At 47.8% G+C, this 23,565-nt stretch overlaps 1 protein-coding gene across 1 annotated transcript in view; it reads right to left on the bottom strand.

The window, feature by feature from the left end:
- The window catches only part of LOC134438832 (protein unc-13 homolog C), a 178,642-nt gene that overhangs the window by 72,922 nt on the left and 82,155 nt on the right, over positions 1 to 23,565 (bottom strand). The window contains exon 18 of the mRNA XM_063188513.1: positions 21,118 to 21,203. Within this exon, the coding sequence (XP_063044583.1) occupies positions 21,118 to 21,203 (86 nt within the window). The remainder of the gene's footprint in view (positions 1 to 21,117; positions 21,204 to 23,565) is intronic.

The raw sequence follows: 23,565 nt of genomic DNA, 5'->3' as shown, positions 1-23,565 counted from the left end.
GCGCCGCTTTCATAAGAAATGGGTCTGCCACTCATATCCTTTATCTGCATTTAAGTTAATACTTTTGGAGCGTATGCCATTTTTTAAACTGACACAATTCAACAGATCCAAAAAAAGAGTGGTTGAGATGAAATACCAAATGAAGTGAAATAAGACTGACAAGAATGAGCTTGCCAGCAATTATTAACAGGAGACCAGACATCACATCACAGTTCTCTCAAATATCTTAAAACGGGTCCCTGACTCCACCCCCCCCCCCCCCTCTCTCTCTTTCTCTGAGATATTTGGTGTAAGTTTCCCATTTGCCCTTAAGGGTCAGCAGCAGTTTATGCTAATTGGGGGCCCTGTCCGATAGATAGCTGGCTGGTTGGCTTAGAGGAGAGGAGAGGAGGAAATGCAGAGTGAAGAGCTCCCCTCAAAAGCACTTAATGACTTGGGGTCTCTCTGTCTCTCTCATCTCCACACACTATTCTCAGTGAGGACAATCAAGCAGAAGCAACTCAATGATTTTGCTGAGAGATGCACCCGGCTAACATTCCTATCTCCACTTAATTGCTGAATTAATCGCGTGGAGTGTCCAGTGAGCTAAAGCCAATACAGCAAAGTAGATGGAGCCAAAAAATGCTGTAATGGATATCTCAGCAGGACACCACATAAAATCCATCGTCCACCCTGTGTAGTGGGGAAGCCCAAAGTTACTGAGAAGTTTGTCCATTGTCTATTGTGTTTTACTTGACTGAAACAACAGGCTTATTGACCTTTAGTGACCGGCCAGACAACAAAGATCAAGAATATACGTATACAAAGTGTACAGTATAATGAGAAATATACAAATAATCTGAAACAACAGCAACCCTTTACAGCAATATGGTCAATCGTAAACAACTTCTGGATGGTCACCAAACAATATTTTCCAAAAATTTTCCAAGTAACTGAAGGAGTTATAAAAACACCCACAGGCCATGAAGCGGGACTGGCAGCAGACCCATCCCAGCCCGGTCTGACCAGGTCAGACAAGACCGGACTCACTGGAGTGTAAATGATCCTCTTTGCTCAGGTACATCTGTGTGTCGACACCTTTTACAATACTCCCCCCCCAAATCTGATAAGGGAGGAAAAGGGAGGGAGGACCATTCGAATTTTCTGTCTTCTGCTACCTGCATTCGCCTCGGGCTACCGAGCAAGTAGCGAGTAGCAAACAGCTCAGACGGCACAGTTGAAAGCACATCTCTGCAAGTCATTTAGGCTCAAAGTCCCCCGCTGGGGCCGTGCAGTACGCGTGGGGCTTTGCAAATCATCCCTGCAGCAGCTGGAGGAAGAGCTTGGAGCAGATAAAGAGCACCAGAGAAGATAAAAGAGGAGCGGATGGGGGGAGCACGTACATAAGCACAAGCACGGCAGACACGAGCCCTCTCCTTCTCCTTCCCCGTCTCCGTGGCCCTGTGAGGGCACACTCGAGATCCCAAGGTGGGCTTCTGTTCTCAGTGGGACTCAAAGGTGCCGGTTAAGGGTTGACAGTGGTAGCATCATCTGACTCTTTGACTGAAAGCCTCTTGTTCCGTAAGGGGTGCCAAATTCAAATTGACTGAGGGCCAAAATCAAAATCTGGAACAAAGTCGTAGACCGAACTCAATATTTATGTAAAAAAAGGAAAAATTGTGCATGCATGCATTTAATACTCTTTGTTAAATTCCACTCACACCCTTTCCCACCATACACTACTATATGTAAGACTTAATAAGTTCAAATGTGCCTGCACATATCTATTGCATACAGTATGACTGTGGCCCTGGACCACTCATATACAGTAATATTGGTCTGGGCCCACTTATGTTCCTGTGACACACCACATTTCATGTTCAAGTCCTGTTATGCAATATATTATTGGGGTATGTGGGCCAAAATTCGAAATGATCTCTCGGGCCAAATCGGCTGCAACGGTTGATGGATGGGGGAGCACATACTAAAAGCATGGCAGACAAGCCCTCTCCCTCTCCTTCTTTCTCTCCATCTGCCTTCTTTCTCTCCGTCTCCTACTCTTAATGTATGTCCTCTACAAGTCTTCTGTTGTCCAGTCTTGCACTTTAAATGTCTGTATGAGCACTGTCTATGTCCATACTGTCTTAAGTCCATGTATAAGTACTGTCTATGTCTATACTGTCTATGTCCTTACCTAGATTAGTCTATGTCTGTATGGGAAAGCAAGAAATGTAATTTCAAATTCTTTGTATGACCAGTGCATGTAAAGAAATTGACAATAAAACCTACTTGACTTGACTTGACTACTCCTTCTCCCCACCAGGGCACACTTGAGCAGGACAGCCGACAGTTGGGAACAAACAGGTCAGTTGTCCAAGGGCAAGGGCAAGTGGGGGCCCAGAATTGGGTCCACATTATATTACACATATTGGGTGAGTGGGTCGTATCTGGCCAAAGCTGTCACCAGCCCTGCACTTGAAATCCCAAGGTGGTCTTCAGTTCTCAATGGGACTCAAAGGTGCCAGTCGAAGATTAGCGGTTATGGCAGTGTGGTTGCCGTACATTCAGATAGTGTGTGTGTGTGTGTGTGTGTGTGTGTGTGTGTGTGTGTGTGTGTGTGTGTGTGTGTGTGTGTGTGTGTGTGTGTGTGTGTGTGTGTGTGTGTGTGTGTGTGTGTGTGTGTGTGTGTGTGTGTGTGTGTCACTGAAGACCTCTAGTTCGGTAAACCCCCACTGCCTCATGTGAGGTGGCAACTGTTGATTGTAATTTCCTGCCTGCTGATGGGACTTTGAGGCCGATTTTCATGCGCAGGTTTCCTGGGAGAGACGGGGGCGTGACAGCTGTCAGAACCTGTTAGGGGCAACCGAAGATCTCGCCCACTCACGACTCCACGAGCGACTCTCGCCTCGAGTCTCGAACGTGTGGGGTGGCTGCTGTGTGCGGAGGACCCATCACAACACACCGTGCCCCTGGCCCTGGCCAGGAATGGCAGTGAGTGGGGTTTAGGGGGAGTGATGAACAGGGATCTCAGTGGAGGGTAGAGGCTGGGGAAGGTAATGATGGCAGTGGGGTGTGGGGAGAGGGATAGGTTACGATGGAGGGTCTAGAAGGGTAGGGCAAGGTAGTGGAGGGTGGAAGTAGGGGTTGGGTGGATGGTAAGGGCAAGGGGGTTAGAGAATGTGTGGGCAGGGATGACTGGAGAGTTATGGGGGGAGTGTTGATGGGGGGTCGAGGGGCATGACAGTGGGGGGTCAGTGGCAGGTCAAGGTGGTGATGGCAGTGCGATGGTGGGGGAAGGGTAGGGAATGGCAGGGGGGGTTGGGCAGGGATGGCAGTGCATCGGGATGAGCGTGGGTTTAGAGATGGCAAGGTCAGGGATAGCCTGACTCTCGCCAGACTCTTGTGTATTTCGCTCAGCTTTGTGAAATCAAACAAGGTTCTGGAGCACATTGAGGATTTGCCCTGCTCCCAAACCAAAACACAGCAGAAGAACCAATCAGGATTGTGGAATTTTAAGAGCTATGATGTGGAAAAAAAGTGATATGGGACAGCTGTGTCAGACAACAACGGCCACTCGCATGGACTCACACATCCACATTGATTCTGTAATGAAATGGCGACGAAAACTATTTTTCGAAACTGTGGGTATAGTTAAGGTAAAACCTCATTAGAAATGTCAGACGAGTGTTTCCCCAATGACGTGCAAGGATTTTTAAAAATAAAACCACGTCTTTGCAGACCACCGCCTAGGGGGCAGCTCCAGATGAATGCTTGTGGAGCAAGCTGGAACACATTTATCTACTGTAGCTAGAGTCAGGTTATGCCAAGGATGGTAATGCATAGGGATGAGTATTGGGGGGTATACAGGAGGGTTCAGCTGTTACTGCTTCTACTTGCCACTGTATGTGTTAGTATGCATGTCATAACCATAGATTCACTGAGCAGAGAAGACCATGCTGTGCTATGCTGCGCTGCGGTGCTACATACTGCATAGGTCTCCCATGGGAGGGAAAACATGCTTTGCAGTGACCTCACCTTTGCAGTATAACTTCACCATTTCCTTTTGTGAACGCAAAAAAAAAAAAATCGGTCAATACTGTCATGTGAAGGACACGGGGGTTTAGGACAGGAAAGGAACCTTGATAGGAGTGAGATCCCCTGCTGGGTGGTGTAAATGTTATGGAGCATGAAGATTAATGTTTAGTGCCTTGCGGCCCATGAAACTCTGGCTCTGTGGGGGGTGTGGGGGTGGTTGAGCAGGGCCAACAGGGGGTTGGTCTGGGGGGGGGGGGGGGGGGGGGGGGGGGGGGTGGGGGGGGTGATCAGGGAAGGCAATGAAAGGGGGGGTGGGGGGGGGGACAAAGGGGTCAGTTGTACTGGGCCCAGGGAGGGAGGAAGGCCAGATAACTTCATCCAAACCCTGTCAGGCGCCCTGGGGTGAGGTGCTGTTGTGTGTGCGTGTGCGTGTGTCCGCATGTACGGTATGTGTGTTTGTGTGTGTATGCGTGTGTGTGTGTCCGCAAGCGCGTACTAGTGTGCGTGTCTGTGTGGACGTTTGCGTGTCTGTGTCTGTGTCTGTGTGTGTGTGTGTATGTGTGCATCAATGGCGTATTTGCCATTGAGGAAAGGGAGGACGATCCTCCCTCAAAATAATAAAGCCATATCTTCCAGTATAAATTACAGAAAACAAAACATATTTATTATATCTTTGTTATATAATTGTTAGTATTTTATAGCTATTTAGCGATAAAAAACATATACTTTAGCGCTTCTAATTCACATAATAGACCTTGGAGGACCGTCCTCCCTTCCATCCTCATTGACTTCCATTATAAATGGTGAAATTTCGGCCGTAGCGCGGGCTTTACTTTTTAACATTGAAGTGAATGGAGCTTAGGGAGGACTTTCCTCCCTTTAGGCGGGTCTAGAGCCATGGAAGTAATCTGCCTATCAGCGAAGCTGAATTTATCAAAAGCCAATCAGAATATGACGAGTTGGGTTGACAGACGACAAGCATGGACTCGGTCGTCATGACAACGATATACAAATGTGAGAAGAATGCGGCCGCAGCCAGATAGTGGGAAGTTTGGGGTAATTGGCGAATGTTTTATGAACCCTTAATAAATACAAAGGAAAGATCGACTGTTTTCTGTTGTGAATCTCGCAATATCACTCCCTGGATTTAGATTGAAAACCGAATGGAAAGGTCAGTGTGTTTATATCAGTCACTCACGCCACTCGATCACTACACAATGCAAGCGACGCGCGGATGCAAATCGCATTCATGATTCAAATGGTCGGACCATCACCAACATTTTAGTAGTCTTGTTTCAGCATGTCCTACGTGCACAAATAATAGTCTCAATGCTTGTCTTTGCGTTTCTCATTCGTGTTTCCCCCCAAAACAGGGTTATTTGCAAATGGGAATAAGAATGCTTTTGGCTGCACATGCACTGACCCTAGACTGGCGTTCTTTTCTCCCTCCTCGAGAAACATGACGGCATGAAGCTCTTCATAAAAAGTCTCTGGCTAAACTTCTATCATGTAGCCTACATCATGTTATGTAGTTTCATTTGGGTGGAACTAGGAACACTAGGCATGGATTTACAAAGTAATCTGTACGACGTAGGCCTATTTTTTGTGAAATAGCCAAGCCAGACGCATGCTGTTCCATACGCTCGCCAGCTCCTCCTTCCACAGGTGTCGCTCTCGCAGGCCTACCGTCAAAAGCAAAACGGATAGGCGACCACAACCATAGGCCACGTAGGCTACCACATTACGGATCATAAATAAGATGTTAAAAAATAAGATAATGGAGGGGGTTTAAAATGTTTAAAAATCTGTAAGAATATGTTGGAAGGAGTTAGCCCTTAGGCATAGGCTATACAAGTCACTCAATGTCCTAGGCATTCCTATAGGGTCTTCAGAATTGCCCATTTTTGCCTATAGTTAAAAAAACATAAAAACGCAACTGACAGGGTGAAATGCCATGCTGCCTTTGGTCAAAGTTAGATATGCTCCCTATGAAACTACCTCCCTACCTCCCTACTTTCTATAATATTTTCCTTCACTCTTCTCTTTCTTTCCCCTCAAACACTTTGGGCAGTTATGTATGATAATATATTATACAAAGTTTGTTGCAATTATTTTATAGATGTCGTAAGTCAGCTTTCCAGACAACACGATGCCATATCAGTAAAGTTACCTAGTAGGCCTACAACCTAATACTAAGCATCTGCCATTACTAACCCCATTTACTCGCATCTATCCGACTGACCACATCCTTGTCCTCCCTAATTTTTATGACCAAAAGACGCCACTGGTGTGTGTCTGTGTCTGTGTGTGTGTGTGTGCGTGCGCACGCATGTGTGTGTGTAGGGGGGATACCTTCACAAGCCTCGGCTGAGTGCCCTGCCCTGGCGTGCTTGCTTGAACGCAGGGTGACTCACTGGCCTTGGTAGAGTGCGGGGGAGAGAGGTGGCCTGCCCTGGGTGACCAGAGGCTCCTGACAAGTTGCTGGCTGTGACATAGCTACGCACACGCTCACGCCAGGGTCTCCCCCTGTTAGTCCACATCCATTTGACCACAGGGGAGTTTCTCTCCCTTATTCTCTATTATGTAGCAGCCGCTAGTGCTACCATACTGCTGTGCTCTCTCTCTCTCTCTCTCTCCCTCTCCCTCTCTCTCTCTCTCTCTCTCTCTCTCTCTCTCTCTCTCTCTCTCTCTCTCTCTCTCTCTCTCTCTCTGTCATCTGTTTTTATTCTTCATGTTTATTATACAACGTCCCCACCCAATCAGGTCAGCCAACTACACCCCCACCCCCCTCCTCCCCTCTTCCAACTCTGTCCTTCCCCTTGGCTCCATCACAAGACAGTGAGGCATAAGCCCAGCGGATTCCTATGCTGTATGTGTGTCTACACTGTAGTTCCCCAGAGGCTCTCCCTGTTGCCCACACACATCACACATCAGCCACCCACACACCCCGCGCATCACCACCCAGCCAGCCCTCCTCCTCCTCCTCCACCCATCCTCCTCCATCCTCTTCTTCCCCCAACACCCACCCCCTACACCCCAGCTGCCAAGCCCCTTCTTCCAAAACCCATCCTTTCTCCCGCACCCACCCTCTCATCCCCCAACTTACCCAGCCACTCATCCACTTCTTCCCCATCCCTGATCCTCTCATCCTCTAGCTACCCAGCCACTTCCTCCCTCCACCATCCATCCTCATCCTCTAGCCAGTCCACCCACGTCCTCCCCTGCTACCCTATCCCCAGCCTCCCCCACCACCCCTCTGGTCTCCTCTACCTCCCACCCCTTCTCCTCCTCCTCCTCCTCCTCCTCCAGCTATTCACTTCCCTCCTCCTCCACCAACCTCCTCATCATCCAGTTACCCACCCTCTCTCTCCCATCATACCCAGCCACACATCCACTCCTCCTCCGCCTCCCACCCCTACTCTCCCTCAGCAGCCCATCCTCTTCTTCTCCAGTCCAGCTGGCCAGCGGCAGACGCAGGGAGCTCCAGCTCCCCAGATGACACTCTGGGGGCACCCCCTATCCTAGCCTATCCCCGTGTTGACAGCGTTCCCAGTCCAAACATAAACATGACAGCCATCTCCCGACTCCCTGAGGCTTAGACAGTAAAAAAAGCTCCTTCCTCTTCTTCCTCTGGTGTTACATAAGGGAAGCCTATATTTGAAAACATTCTAGAACACAGGAAAACATTCCGCCACTGTGTACGTGTGCTAATGTGGAGTGACAGGAAAGGGAATCCGAGCACCCAGAACCTGAAGCAGTGAGAGGGGGCTGGAACACTCTCTCTCCCTCTTAGTGTGCGACAGAAATCAACAAGCACACATACTATAAACACAACACACACATAAATAAATGACATGCACGTACAGCACGCACACGCACACACACACGCACACGCACGCACGCACGCACACACACACACACACACACACACACACACACACACACACACACACACACACACACACACACACTGACTGGCTGCTAAAAGCCCTTCAGGTAGTACACATTGCTGACAAACACTGAAAAACGCATACACCTCCATGGACAAAAAAAACACAAACCAGGCCTGGGGGTACAGACTAAGCAACTGCTAGAAAGAAAGAAAGAAAGAAAGAAAGAAAGAAAGAAAGAAAGAAAGAAAGAAAGAAAGAAAGAAAAAAAACTAATTTAACCTCCTAACCTTTTACAATATTCAAGATTTGCTCTCAAAATAAAACACAAGATTTAGAATGCTGGTATGCACTCTATTCTACACTGACTGCTTACTAGGTTGCACAGTGTTTTGGGAGCTGTATGTGGGGATCCAACATGTGCAAGTGGCAAGTGGCAAGTGGCAAGGACATCTGTTTGTGCTTTCTATTCCCATCTCACATGCAATATTTATGATAGACAAGTGAGCAGCCAGAACGGGAATAATGATGGCATTTCTGTGGCATATTCATCACAGCCCTCTTCTCACCAGGTCAGGCGGCAGCTAGCAAAGAAAAAAATAAAAATGTCCATGCTTGCCTTGCCTCTCCTTGCCTTTCCTTTCCTTGCCTTTCCTTTCCTTTCCTTTCCTTTCCTTTCCTTTCCTTTCCTTTCCTTTCCTTTCCTTTCCTCATGTTGCAATGCTTTGCTCTGCTTGCTCAAACTTCACAGCAGGCTAAAATTAGCAGCATTCATTTCTTTGACTGCTGTGTGCTGCGTGGCTGAGGGCCATGGATTGACAAACAGTGCATGCATCAAAGAGCTCATTTAGCAGAGCGCTCCCAACACCACGTCAAGGCCCATACGCCTGCCTCTAGAGAGAGAGAGAGAGAGAGAGAGAGAGAGAGAGAGAGAGAGAGAGAGAGAGAGAGAGAGAGAAGAGATAGATAGATAGAAAGAGAGAGGGAGAGACAGAAAGAGAGGGGCAGAGAGAAATAGAGAGAGAGTGGTCCAGGCTCCGGTGACCACACTTGGCCACCCGCCTGCCTGGCCGCCGCTCCCAGGCTGCGTCTCCCGCCATTTCCACGGATGCTCTTACACACATTACAGAGAAAGAGAGAGAGAGAGAGAGAGAGAGAGAGAGAGAGAGAGAGAGAGAGAGAGAGAGAGAGAGAGAGAGAGATACTAATTCTATTCTACAGAGGTCTGGGCGAACAGCTCTAAGTAAACAGGTCAGAAAGAGTTACTTCCATCCATTTGGAGGAGAATGGGATGTGATGACCTGGAGTGAGGAGCAGGCTTTTAGAATTCTTCTTTTGTTGTTATTCTTGCTCACTTCAGATAGTGCAAACAAAAGCAGCGTCTCCAGACCCGTTCACAGGCGCTTGCTTCCCTTCTCTCTCTCCCCTCGGAGCACATCACGCACCAAAACATGTGGTCCTTCACAATACACGAGTAGGGGTTTTGAGATAAAGAAGGTAGGCTTAAGCAAAATGGGATTGGAAGAAGGACTGTGGAGCTGAAACGTTATCACTTCAGTAGAAAAACCTCAGCGGGGAATATGTGGCAGCTTTCTTTTAACTGATTTAAACTTCTGACTCAGGGCACCAGCACCTCTTTATCTCGTGTGCATTTGCACCCTTTCAAAATATAATCTTTACTCAATTTTCAAGTTACAAATGGGTAAATACACCTTAAGATTTACAGGGTTCTTGTGCTCACAACATGACACAGATGTGTTACGCCACCTTTAAAATGCAATCTAAGTTTGCAAGCCTCTGGAGACATGGAAAGAATGGAAAATATCTGTTCCATTTATCTAGTATATCTACGGTACTTCTCTATAGGGTTGCATGCATTCTCTCTGTACAGTTGCAATGACATGCAATTGCAATGCCATCTTAAATCCAAATGTGTTTGTGTCTAGTACATAGATACCTACAAACTCCTGACGTGTATATAGTGAAAGCAAAATCTTAATCAAGTCAAAGTACTTGTGTCCAATGTGCGCATAGTATCATCACTTGTGATCACGCCGAGCGCATTTCGCCTTCCATACACACTGTCCGTTCATGCTGCACAAAGACCTCTCACCTCCCACCCCCCAAGTGGCATTTCTGGATGCCGTGCAGCGCTATTTACAAACAGCCAGGCTGACATATGCCTCGTGTCTATTGTGGTCGAACACCCCTGCCCAGGGAGCACTGTTAATGTCAACTCACAAAGCGAGTGCGCTAACCCCACAGCACAACCCCCTCCACATCAGCCAACAGCAAGATCACAGGCTTCTGGAGGGCATGAGGAGACAAGGAGCCACCTCTTGGAGTAGTACATCTCAAGTCTAGGGCTGACTGGCTGGCATAACCTTTTACCTGTCAAAAAATCCATTCTATCAGACCCACAACAGACTCATCATCGCAGACCACCCTACCCTTTTAACTTCTCTAAAGGCCATTGGGCCCGGTCAGTATTCTGCAGGTAAACAGTGATATCTGTACAAATAAAATGGCTACATTCATGTGTGTACCATGATTGCTAATTCTTAATTATTTAAAGCAGGGCCTGTTCTAGTCAATTTCGTCCCCTCGGTAGACGCCCCCTTTACTTTTTCTGAGTTTAGAAGTTGGCATCTGAAAACATAACATTGTACATTGAATCGAGTGTATCTGATCTAGTACCTAGATACTGATTGCCCATGAATAGCAATTGTCAATGTTAAGTTGAATGCTTTGCCACCAAGACATTTGGTGGTGTAGGCGGCCACATTGTCTGCCTATGCTTAGCGCTGGCCCTGAGTTAAAGCAATATGAGTTAGTTTTCGATTTCAGGCACCCTAAACTAACCCTAACTGAAAAATTCTGTTGCATTAAAATGAGATGCTCCACTTCTCCAAACTTGTGAGGCCAAGTGGGGCTATAGCCCATGGCAAACTGAATGAATAAGTGCCTTTCACACTGAGTTTAAAAAAAATGCAATAGTGGGGGGCGCTGTGGCGCAGTGCGCTAAGCCCCCCGCATTTGGGCTTGCATGCCCACGGGGACCCCGGTTTGAGTCCGGCCGGGGTCATTTCCCGATCCAACCCCTTCTCTCTGTCCCACTCGCTTCCTGTCTCCATCTCAGACTGTCCTATCAAATAAAGGCATAAAAGCCCCTAAAATATATATATATATATATATATATATATATATATATATATATATATATATATATATATATATAAAATGCAATAGAAAGACAGCTGAATGCAGGACAGAATGGTGGGTGAAGGGTGAACCCATGTAAGGTGACGAGAATCAATGCAGAAGTGCAGAAAAAAAACTACATAGTGTTGCTTTCATTTTTTTAAAAAAAGCAATGGTAGAAAGCCCACAGCTGCATGCAGCCTACTCTACAGTATAAGGAAAAACAGCAATGGTCGGTGGAGGGTTAATGTGTCAGTCAGACAGAGGACATACAGCTGCAAAAAAAGAATCACCTGCGCAGGACATGTTCATCTCTTTGTTTCCAGTGCTTGGCTCTGACAGATGGGGCCAGTGGCTGGCTCCCAGCCCTGTTCTCTCCTGCTCTCCTGCTCTCCTACTCTTCAGCTCCAGTAGGGCTGCTGACAGCTCTGACCGGTCCCGGGACAAAATCATCTGAAATGCCCCCCCTGTCAATACATATAATCGAATTGGGACCCAATTCTGGGCCCCCTCTCTCCCTGGGCCCCCTTTTGTCGCCCGTGCCAGTGGGCCTGAGCTCCTGCTCCTGTTCCTGATCCAGCCGGCCCTCCCTACAGCACTACAGCCTGTCATCCATCACCGAGGCCCAGCACTGCAAATATTACACCGAGAAAGGGGGCCCCAGAGAGATCAATAGTGACTGACGTACGGCCTGGAATTTACATTGCGGACAGCAAACAACCGATGCAAACGGCGTGACATATTTTTCAAAGTAAGTGGCCGCGATCTGTATGTGTTCCACCATGGCTGTGGCCCGTCTGCCCTGTCTGCTGCTAGCCATACAGCAAGGTCTCCAGTGTAGCGCGACTGCTGTGCCTGCACTGCTGTTACTGGAGTGTCTTCCCTCAATGTTGTGTTTTGCTACAGCAAGGGAACTCCTCTAAGGCTTCAGTCTTGAGTTCCCTTTAGGTGTTTTTTTTAGAAACAAGTCATCAAAGAGAAAATATGTAAGGCAAAACCCCAATGGGTGTATGGCCACTGTCAAGTACACACACACACACACACATACACACATGCACAAACACACGCACACACAAACACGCACACGGTATGTCTCAAGACTGCATAGCCAATGTGATGCACTTCACAAAGTGTTGCATGTCTCAAGAGTATGGTGATATGCATCTCGAGAGTCTCAATGTTTTTTCACAATGTGTGGTACACCAGTGCACTGAGCCTCTAATGCAGCACAGCCTCTCACTTCTCTCAAGAGAGCCTCCCATTAGTGGCCTAATTGCCTCTTCTTTGGTGAATCTGGCGGAAAGATGAAACCAGAGGAGGTGAACCACCACTTTGCTTATCATATTCATCATCAGACTCGAAGCCCCATAGCTCACCTCTCTCTTCACCAAGGACATATTACTGCACGGGCCTATAGGGCCAAGGCCCAGGGGCCCAAGAGTCAAGGGGCCCTGAAGCCCAAGCCTCTATAATTCCATTCTTATGTTGCGTTAAAAGCGCAACTTAAGCAACTGTATTTTCAAAGTGCCTCAGGATAAAACCCTGAACCCCCAACAATATAAGGTCGCTGACATCTGTTTTTAGTAAACTAGGAACACCCATGGAGGGGGGTCTTTCTTGTTGTCTGGCCCAGGGGCCCAGAGGCGTATGATCCGCCCCTGCTCCTCACCTGTGGACCACATCTCTCCTCATCGCCTCTCCATTAGACTCCTCCCGAGCCTGTGGACAGCATCTCCTCCTCACCACCTCCCCATCAGACAAGCCCCTGGACCGCACCACCTCTCCAAGCCTCCCCAATGAGACACTCCAAAGCCTCCTCCAGAGCCTCCTCAGGAGCCTACGGATAGCATCCCTCCTCCCTGCTTCCCCCCTCTGACTTTAAGCCTGTGGACCGCATCCCTTCTCTCCTCACCCCCTCTCCAAGCCTGCTCCTGTCCCGATGCCTCCTCCTAAGCCAAGTCTGCTTGCTGAGCCCTACTGTCTCCAATTATCTCAGCAGACATATTTTATGGTAAAATGAACCCAGTCAGCACCCTCCACCATGCACCCTTAATCTCAGCTCCACAGTGATAGTGGAGAGAGAGAGAGAGAGAGAGAGAGAGAGAGAGAGAGAGAGAGAGAGAGAGAGAGAGAGAGAGAGAGAGAGAGAGAGACGGAGAGCATATGCGTGTGTGTGCATGTGTGCGTGCGTGCGTGCGTGCGTGCGTGCGTGCGTGCGTGCGTGAGTGCGTGTGTGTGTGTGAGAGATAGAAAGTGTAAGAGAGCAAGAGAGACCATCACTGTTACAGTATGCCTCATAGTTTGAAGAAGCTGCTGTCTTTTGGTCGCCGTCATTTCCATTTAGGACCACACTGCTTGGCATTCAACTGCAAATACAGCGCACGCACGCGGCAGTTTATTCTGCCAATGAGCTGTGCATGGGAAAACAACGTCCTTGTTGGAATGACACGCCATGTTTACAGTCAAATGACCGTGTGTGTGTGTGTGTGTGTGTGTGTGTGTGTGTGTGTGTGTGTGTGTGTGTGTGTGTGTGTGTGTGTGTGTGTGTGTGTGTGTGTGTGTGTGTGTGTACATCCATATTTACAGAAGCGTGCAGAGTTTCCACTATTGACTTAATCTCTCGCTTGGAAGCCTGGCTGCTGGATGTGCAGTGCAGAGAGCAAGCAATAACCTCTGGAGGCCCTCCTAATCAGGAGCGCTAGCTGCACGATGTATTAAGTCATGCACGGGCGGCTTATGCCTGATCTGTGGGGGCTCGGGCAACCTTTTGGTCCGACTCCGGATTCCTCCCCTTTCAGCTTAAACGTCCCCCTGCTCATCCGCTTTCCTCGGCGTGAGAAGCCACATGTGGTAAATGTGGTAAATGATGGGGAAGGATGGAGGCATATCCAGAGACCAAGGCTACAGCCGCGATGGTACAGAACTGCCAGTGACCTTGCCAACATAGGTACACATATTATACAGCGTAACAGGATAAGCTGAACCAAACGAGAGAAAGGCATGACTGTGGCTGCTCAACAAACAAACCTGCACCTTGGTCTGCCCCTTACCCCAAACCCCAACCACCAACATCACCCCTGCTGTATGTATTTACTACCCTCCCCCCATCAACATGTTTCCCCACATCTCACCATGAAGCACAATCACATCCCCCCCCTTCCCTCCGACGCGCCACAATGAAATGTGCTTCTTATTTCCCCATTGAATTTATACCTGCAGAAATCCATCTTATCGCGCTCTCTCTCTCTCTCTCTCTCTCTCTCTCTCTCTCTCTCTCTCTCTCTCTCTCTCTCTCTCTCTCTCTCTTTCTCTCTCTCAGTGCATCTACGCCATTCTCATGTCCTTTCCCCAAGAGAAGTATTTATCACAATTCCCCGTCCCATCCAGGAGCCTGCCGCTGAGTGGTGCGACTAGACTAGAGCCCAAGAGTGTCACCTGTACTATATTCTGCGAGTGTAATTTATGGCCACGGTAATGAATGGGAGATGAGTGCAATAAGTGGGGCAGTGCAGGAGAGGACCATTAAAGAGGGGGGCTCTCTGCTGGAGCTGGAGCTGGGGCTGGTGTGGTACAGCCACACACAGCACAGCACAGCACAGCACAGCGGAGCACAGGGTCCAATTTCATGGCAAGGTTTATGATATACTACACTAAACTTTGCGCTGTATTTCAGGAGGGGGAAATGGAGACGTATCAGCCTCAAAGACACAGAAAGCAGATAAAGCACTTTTATGGCTGTGTCGTTTTAATGAAGCAGTTTGACAACTCCCAGTCCTATTCTGGGGTACACAGTATGTCTACATTATGTGTGTATAATCCACACATATGTTATTGTGTGGGCGTTGGGTTTTTGGCGTATTAAGAGTGTCTGTTGGGTTTAGTGAGATTTTCCAATTAATCTCGAACTATACATAGTGCCAACAATAGCACACATGTGCCAAGTACGTGCCAAGTATGTGTGTGTGCATTTGGACAAGATGCTCTTCTCTCCACCAGGCAGCACTCTGTCAGTTGGAACTGTACTGCTCCAAATGTGTCACAGGAAAAAACATGTACAGTATTTACAGATTGTGCACAGCACCAACAGATAATTCCTAACTCAATTAATAAGACACTGTAGTTGGGGAGGTTGGATATAGGGAATGAGAGCGAGAGAGAGAGAGAGAGAGAGAGAGAGAGAGAGAGAGAGAGAGAGAGAGAGAGAAAGAAAGAGAGATAGGGAGGGAGAGAGAGAGAGAGAGGAAGGGAGGGAGGGAGAGGGAGAGAGAGAGAGAGAGAGAGAGAGAGAGAGAGAGAGGGAGGGTGGGAGATAGAGAGAGAGAGAGAGAGAGAGAGACATAATTTAACTCCTTCTTCTGTGCCATTCCCAGCAGCGTGAGGAGTCCCCGCCGCTCTGAAATCAGCTGTGCTATGACTACGTTTCAGACCACCCGAGGAGGGAAGCTGCCATGGCCACTGCACATCACTGTCACACGCCACCTTTGACCCCATAATCTAATCACATGCAGCAGGTACACATGGGATGGCATGGACGTGTTGAGAGAGAGAGAGAGAGAGAGAGAGAGAGAGAGAGAGAGAGAGAGAGAGAGAGAGAGAGAGAGAGAGAGAGAGAGAGAGAGAAGGAGGAGGTGGCAAGAAAAGGAAGGAGATGAAAATAGAAGGAGACAGAGAGAAGCATATGCATGTAAGAGGGAGGAAGAGAGGCAGGCATGGAGTAAAGAGAGAGATGGAGGGAGAGAGAGGCATAGAGAAAAAGACAGAAAAAGACAGAGAGCGGGAATGTTGAAGAGGAAGGCTAATGGGGGAAGGAGACTAGCAAGACGGATGAAGACGGAGCATCAGGCAGACGATATAAACAGAGAGAAAGGAAGCCGAAGAGATGGAGAGAGAGAGAGAGAGAGAGAGAGAGAGAGAGAGAGAGAGAGAGAGAGAGAGAGAGAGAGAGTGGGGAGAGTTGAGCTGAGTTGAGCAAATCTGTTAGAGCTCTGGCAATCATGCAGGAAAGGAAAAAAAAAGAGTGACAAGGAGATGGGGTAGGAGGGGAGACACAGAGAGAGAGAGAGAGGGAAAAAAAGAAAGACGGTAGAAGAAAAAGCAAAAGAAAAAAAAACAGCCGTCTGTTTGCATGCTAGCGTGTTTGGCAGCACTCCAGATCAGCTGTAAAGGGGGCCGTGATTGAAATAAAGTGCAGGGCCAGATGAATGGCTGGGGGTGCTGAGAGGAGGAAGGCGGAGGGAAGCGGGACGGAACGGGACGTACGGCGGGCCAGCGGTCGGGCTCGCTGCAGAGGAGGTGGTGGTGTTGGTGGGAGGGTGGGGGTGAGTAGGGGTGGGCAGCCATCTATTACAGACCTTTAAAGGCGGACCGTGTTTTCGACAGTGACAAAGCTACTGCTAAAGCGGTGCACAGCACGGCACAGCACTGCACTGCCCGCAACGCCCGGTTGAAGGAAAAACGGCTTTCAAGCGTGCAGTGGTGTGTTGTGCTGTGGTGCTATGATGATGACCATTGCACAGCCACGCCAAATCGGTTCAATCATATCATATAATACCTGGAGTTCATTTATTATTACTTCGCAGGAGGAGAAGCACTGTTAGCTGCCTGAGTAAACCAGACCCTTGTAGTACTTACACCATAGATTTACTAGGTTCTTTTGAACGTATCTGCTTAACACTTTGTTTCGCACAAAAGGGCTTGGCCGTGTAAATCATGTAATTCATGCAATTCAAGTAATTCCCTGGAGTTATAGACACTGCTGAAGTTTAAAACTAGCATTTACTGAGATTTCGAACCTGTGCCTTTACTAATTCTGCTGGCAGGTTTGCCCAGACCCAGGACAAAGTCATCTGGAAGCCCATCCTCCACTCCCCACACTCATCGGATCCCCACCACATTTAATGCAATAATCATCCAATTGTAAGCTCCATTTGCCCCTGGGCTTGGGACAACTGACCCATTTGTCACCCCCTTTGTCGGCTTCCCTGTCTGCTGGTGACGCAGGCAATTAGGGCTGCCTACGCACTACCTTTCCAATGTAGCACACAGAGTCCAAGTCATCGTCTCTGATGAACACTCCCCCCTGTTCGCCGATTGATCCTGCAATAGACTGATTGAGATAACCACGTCAATAGAGCCACATCCAGACCTGCCTTAGAAGAACAAAACTGTGTATGGCCTAAAAGACAGAGATAGAATGTGTGTCCATGGGAGCCACAGCCAGACCTGAGTAGCTGCCTAAAGCTGTGTTTGTGTTCTGAATCTGACGATCAGGGATTTTTGGGTTTTCCGACTTCCCTTCCAAGTAGGGTATCATTTTGGCAGGGTATCATACCCATATCCTACCAACCACTGCCTGTCCTAATTCACAAACATTTAGGCCACAGAGACAGAACACGCCAGAAAAGAATCTAATATTTGAATGCCACCGCCTTCGAAAGTAGGACTACTGCTGTCAATCACACACACACACACACACACACACACACACACACACACACACACACACACACACACACACACACACACACACACACACACACACACACACACGCACACGCACACGCACACGCACACGCAGACACACACACGCACACACAGTGTTAGTCACAGTTCGGCCAGTCAGTATGCTGAGTCGTTCGGATCCAGTCATGAGATGATAATCATGTACTGTAAATGACTCCATTCTGTTATTTCCTGCCTTCCATTTCAAAAGACATTTTGAGTCAATTGGATACAAACCATGTCATTGAATGTCACGCTGGCTTATCTGTCGCAGTTTCTTTTCCTAAAACAAATGTATAGTAATTACAGAAATGACTGTGCTCACTCTCCAGGACTGCACTGCTGGTGACTGACGACTCGAGTTGTATCCTGACTTCCCTCACCGAGCTGCACATCCAATTCTTTCATTTCACTTTCTCTTTTTTATCTGTTCCTTTCAAAGTATGCGCTTTCTTCTTGTCATTGTGTATCTTTTGATGTGCGCTCATCCATGCTGTCCTTCCCTTCACAACTCTTTCGCCAAAACCCTTTATCTTCTTTTTCTTCTTCTTCTTCTTTTTCTTCCTCTTCTCTCTCTCTCTCTCTCTCTCTCTCTCTCTCTCTCTCTCTCTCTCTCTCTCTCTCTCTCTCTCTCTCTCTCTCTGTGACACATGTTGGCGGTTTAGGCTTAGTTCTATACGAGGCTGGAATATTAGACAGCTGCTAGCCGTAGCCTGCACCATGGACAGTGCTAACACATTTGCATACTGTATGTCCTAAACAGAAAACATGGATTGGAGAAAGGGCCTTTGGGCAGACCGACCAGACTGAAATGCCATCTCTGTAGCAATGCACAAGGAAATCAGAGTGATTAGAGGGCTGGTTGATGGGCTAAAGGTGGGGAAAGGGTAGAGTTAAGAAAAACAGAGAGAGAGAGAGAAAGAGAGAGAGAGAGAGAGAGAGAGAGAGAGAGAGAGAGAGAGAGAGAGAGAGAGAGAGAGAGAGAGAGAGAGAGAGAGAGAGAGAGAGAGAGAGAGAGAGTGTGAGGGGCATGTACTGTATGCATTACCATTATCTTGGCACCTGGTTGTCACGGCAACCCCCTCCCCATCCATCCCCATCCCTCCCCTCTCCCCCACCCCTGCCTCTATCCCCCTTCTCCCTCTCCCTTCACTCCCATCCCTCTCCTTCTCTGTGCCCCCCATCTAGATTACAACGGGCCGGGCGTGTGCTACGGAGATTGGAATAAATTACGGCGTGCCTGTTTATCGAGTGGCTGTGGCTGTCACAGCTGGGCGGGAGACAGCAGGCCGTAATTATGCACCTAACATCCCTTCCAGTCACCGCACACTCACACTCACTCAACAGCTAAGAGTCACCACTTCTGTGTGTGTGTGTGTGTGTGTGTGTGTGTGTGTGTGTGTGTGTGTGTGTGTGTGTGTGTGTGTGTGTGTGTGTGTGTGTGTGTGTGTGTGTGTGTGTGTGTCCATGTCCACTGTACCCCAAATTGAATAGGGCCATAAAATGGGCAACTATTTTTGCAGAACTTAGTTTAAGTGCAGAGAATGGGCTTTAAAAGCCTGTTCATCGAATCAGCGAAACAAAGGCACGCCAGAAAAAAAAATCCAAAAACGGATTTTCTTTTTGCACAATACAATGCAGCTATCCATGTTTCTCATGGTCAAGCTTCCTATTCTTTGATCACATCACATTCATGAAAACAAACTTAAGTATGATGGTAAGGTTTATCATTGTGAACCACTTAAAACCAGAATTGTTCGGTATTGAGAAAATGTTCTAGAACAGTGAGGATGAATGGATGAAGAAAGTGAGTGTGATGGAGGTTTATACTACACAGTGAAAATGCAGTGTTAGTCACATCCACAGAGCCGATTTAGCATCCTCAAGAGTGTGTTTGGTTCCAGAGAACTCTCTAAGTGTTAAATTAACACTGCATTTATAACAGTGTCGAGTAAGGTTGGAGAGTGACCCAGGCCAGTGTTGAGCCTGGAGACTTGAGTAAGCATTTGCAGGTTGATGGTACTGATGCTCTTTGTAACAGGTGTTCCTGTGCAGTCTGCAGCTCAAGACTCAAACCCGCCACCTCCTAGTCAATGGCCAGTTCAGGCATGGGAGGCTAAAATACCAGTCTGATCGCTAAGTGCTACCGATACTGTATGAGGCTTCGGGAGTGAGGTTTACTAATGTTCCACGCCATGCTCTGCTAGTTGGCCTCTGTTACACTCACCCCCCTAAACTTCACTCCCATCCCGGGTCAATGACACCAGTGTAGCCTGGGTGTTCCTGCGCAGTCTGCCACTCGGGACTCGATCATGCCACCTACCAGTCAACGCATCAGTTCGGGCATGGGAGGCACAGCACAGCACAGCACAGCCAATCCGATAGCTCTACCGATACTGCTTGAGGCTTCGTGGGGGAGGTTTACTAACATTCCACACCACACTCTGCTAGTTGGCTTTCATTACATCTCCCCCCTTGCCACAGAAACCCCAATTTGCCCCTGTCATTTAAATAGGTGTGTAGGGTATGTACGCCCTATTCAGGTCATCTGAGGTTCAACAGTTAATCTTCAGCATCTGAGTACAGGGTTGGGCTGAGGTAAAGAGGAGTGCAAAGTGAAGAGGCCTCGGAGAAATCAACTGTCTTACTCCGGAGAGATAACGCCGCTAATCTTATCCACTCTCAATCTTCTCTCTCTCTCTCTCTCTCTCTCTCTCTATCTCTCTCTCTCTCATGCTCTCTCTCTCCTCCACCTCCAGCTGCAACTTACACCTTAGATCCATAAATCTAAAACGCTCCTCAAAACAATAAACATCAATCAGTGCTGCCGCCGTCACGCTCACTGATTCCCACGCGTGATACAAGTGGGCCGCTATCGCCGCCTCCATCTCTCCATCTCCATCTCTCCACGTTGAGATGTTTGAGGGCGCTGAGAGCCCTCTGGGGGTTGGGGCAAACAAGTCAGTCGTCCCAGGCAGAGATGTGGCCCAAAGCAATTTCCCCATTACATTGTATGCATTGAGAAGAGGGCCCTTTCAGATGACTTTGTCTCGGGGGCCTAGTAAAAGCTGTCATCGGCCCTGCCTGCCTCTCTCCATGAAGTCATGCAATCACCCGCCCACCCTCCGCTGTGCCCCAGGCAGCCAACACTAATCTAATGGCACTCTTCGCTGGGTTCATTAGGATGTCATTTACAAGATCAATACTGAGAGGTTTTGCTGGTTGTTTCTTTGTGTAAAGATTGCAAAACTGAACAGGCAACAGCCACCATAACATGTTAGTGTTTCATGGCAGGGATCAATATGGCAGTAGTACTAAGTGCAAGACGAACCCCGACCAACTCTGATAATGCAGGCGGCTATTAAAGACAGGGGGTCCATTCGACACAACTGCCGAGCATTAACACAACGCAGAACCAGCACTGGGAGGCATATACAATACATACATATAGAGTGCACATTTCAACACTCAAAGGCATTACAGTCTGGAGATGATCAATGTGAAGACTCACCTTCCATTGCATACTTCATATCCAGGGCAAACAGATTCCACATAATCTCAGAGCTGATTTGTCCCATGTTGAGCTCCTGGGGAAACCTGGGAAGAGGAGGAAGATTAACATTGCATTACATTAAATAACATTACATTACACTTAGCAGGTTGAAAAAAATCCGGCGGGTCTTACATTCAGGCAGGCAACAAGGTATTGATTACAGTCCCTGGAGCAAAGAAAGGGTTAGGTGCCTTGCTCCTAACCCTTAGATATGGCTTATGTTGATTGAGAGGTTTTTAATTGCGAGGTCTGCACACTTAAAATCACTGACATCCTTTTAGTTGTTACATTTCGAACATTGAATAAGGAAGAAGACCTCATAGTTCAAAGCGTAGTTCTGCCATGAAATAAATATAGAAAATGTCAATGTGTGGACATGTTCTCAATATCAAGAAACCTGAATCATCCTTTGTCGAGCACCTTGACCAGGTACAGTATGTGCACAATCCTCCCCATCAACTGAGCTCTTGGAAATGAGATTTCAGCAGGACATCAGATCCCCATCCATTATTGCACATCAGGCAGAAGATAAAGTAGAGGTTCATCGCCGGCCATTTATACTTTCTCTATTAAGCAAGGCGCTCGAAGTGCCGTCAATGTCCTTGGCCAGGATATTTGCTAAAGTCTTATTTAAGATGCTTTCCCTCACAAGGAGGGTGGATTAGAAAACTGTGAAAGGCAAATAAATTATTATGATGCCTGCCCGGGGAGTCATCAAATTTTCAGAGTTCAAAGTCAATACACTCATTATCTGTGCGGGCAGAAGAAAGAAACAAATATATTTTTTAAGAGAGACATTCCTTGATTTCCGTTACGTTTCGTGCGTTTCTCTTTAAGAGATTTAGTATCAATGCTCCCTGACATAGATTGTCTAGTTTCTATGGCAACATGTGCCACACATTCCATTGGAAATTAACGTTGTGTGCATGAGAGTATATGTGTGATATGTAATATGTATGTGTCTCGCTCTAAATCTATCTCCACATCTCTCTGCTTCATACAAACACACACACACACACGCGCGTGCGCATGCAGGCACGCACGCGCACACACACAAGCTCTCTCTCTCTCTCTCTCTCTCTCTCTCTCTCTCTCTCTCTCTCTCTCTCTCTCTCTCTCTCTCTCTCTCTCTCTCTCTCTCTCTCTCTCTCTCTCTCTCTCTCTCTCTCTCTCTCTCTCTCTCACACACACACACACACACACACACACACACACACACACACACACACACACACACACACACACACGCACAAATACCCACAAATACCCACCAATGGCCTCACTTATGCTACACATGCTACAGGGTGCACCCCTCCCTCTCCTGACGCAATCCATCAGCCAACCCTTACAATCCACAATCCATACACACGGGGAAAGCAATTCAATTTGGGAGCGGGCAGGTCCTAATTGTCACGTGGTGAAAGGAAACCACACCGAGAGAACATATGTAGTATCCTCATCATTCCCGTTCAGAGCAGGGGAGGGAGAGAGAGAGAGAGAGAGAGAGAGGGGATCACTTATTCTCTCCTCCCTTCTTTTCTTTCTCTGCTCCGGCCATTGATCTCTGCCACAGCCAGAGCTCATCTCCACCCTTGAGGCTGCTAAAATCGGTGGGTGGGTAGAGACCGATTGCATTAGCATATCCCCCGGGTGGGCTATGGGAGCTCGCTAGCACCATCCATCTGTCAAGACTCTCTCTCTCTCTCTCTCTCTCTCTCTCTCTCTCTCTCTCTCTCTCCCTCTTTCTCTCTCTCTGCACAATGTTAGAGCGAGGCGCCTCACTCTTTCCCCTTGTGAGAATACGGGGGGTTTATACCGCACCTAAACAATTTATTCATGGATCGGCAGGGGCTGGAAACGCAGTAACTCTATTCGAAACCAAACATTTGGGAGATCAACTCATCAAGCGTGCAATCAATCAGCTCACTGAAAATTTTAAAGGATTCTCTCTCTTGCCGCTTGATATTCATCATTTGGAATGGCTATGAGCTCACACTGGGCTGCCGAGTGAAATGCAGCATTTCTTTAGCATTCGCAAAAAAAGGTAAAACTTCATTTCAAAAGTATTTCTCCAGTCGTTATCATGCGTATAAATTGGATATGCTGTACCTCACACCAAAACCCAAATTCACAATATACTGTAATGTCGAGTATGTTACATGCTGTTGCACATTGTGCTACGCTTTGCTTTATCAAGTAGCATGTACGGCAGTACTCATGTAGGCTTCACATGATTTATGACACACACAATGAACAGAGATTGTTACAATTAAAAGCAGCCCTGTACAGTAATGACGTTCGCCGAACATCATCCCTTGTAAGCCAAGCCAAGCCGGTAATGAATAGTGTGTCTTATTATGGGGCTGTCATGCTTGACCATAATGTCATCGCGGGGTCTGGACCCTG

Source organism: Engraulis encrasicolus, chromosome 22 (genome assembly GCF_034702125.1).
Source record: "Engraulis encrasicolus isolate BLACKSEA-1 chromosome 22, IST_EnEncr_1.0, whole genome shotgun sequence".
Taxonomy (NCBI): Eukaryota; Metazoa; Chordata; class Actinopteri; order Clupeiformes; family Engraulidae; genus Engraulis; species Engraulis encrasicolus.
Note: the sequence above shows the minus strand (reverse complement) of the source record. Positions and strands in the feature narration are given on the sequence as shown.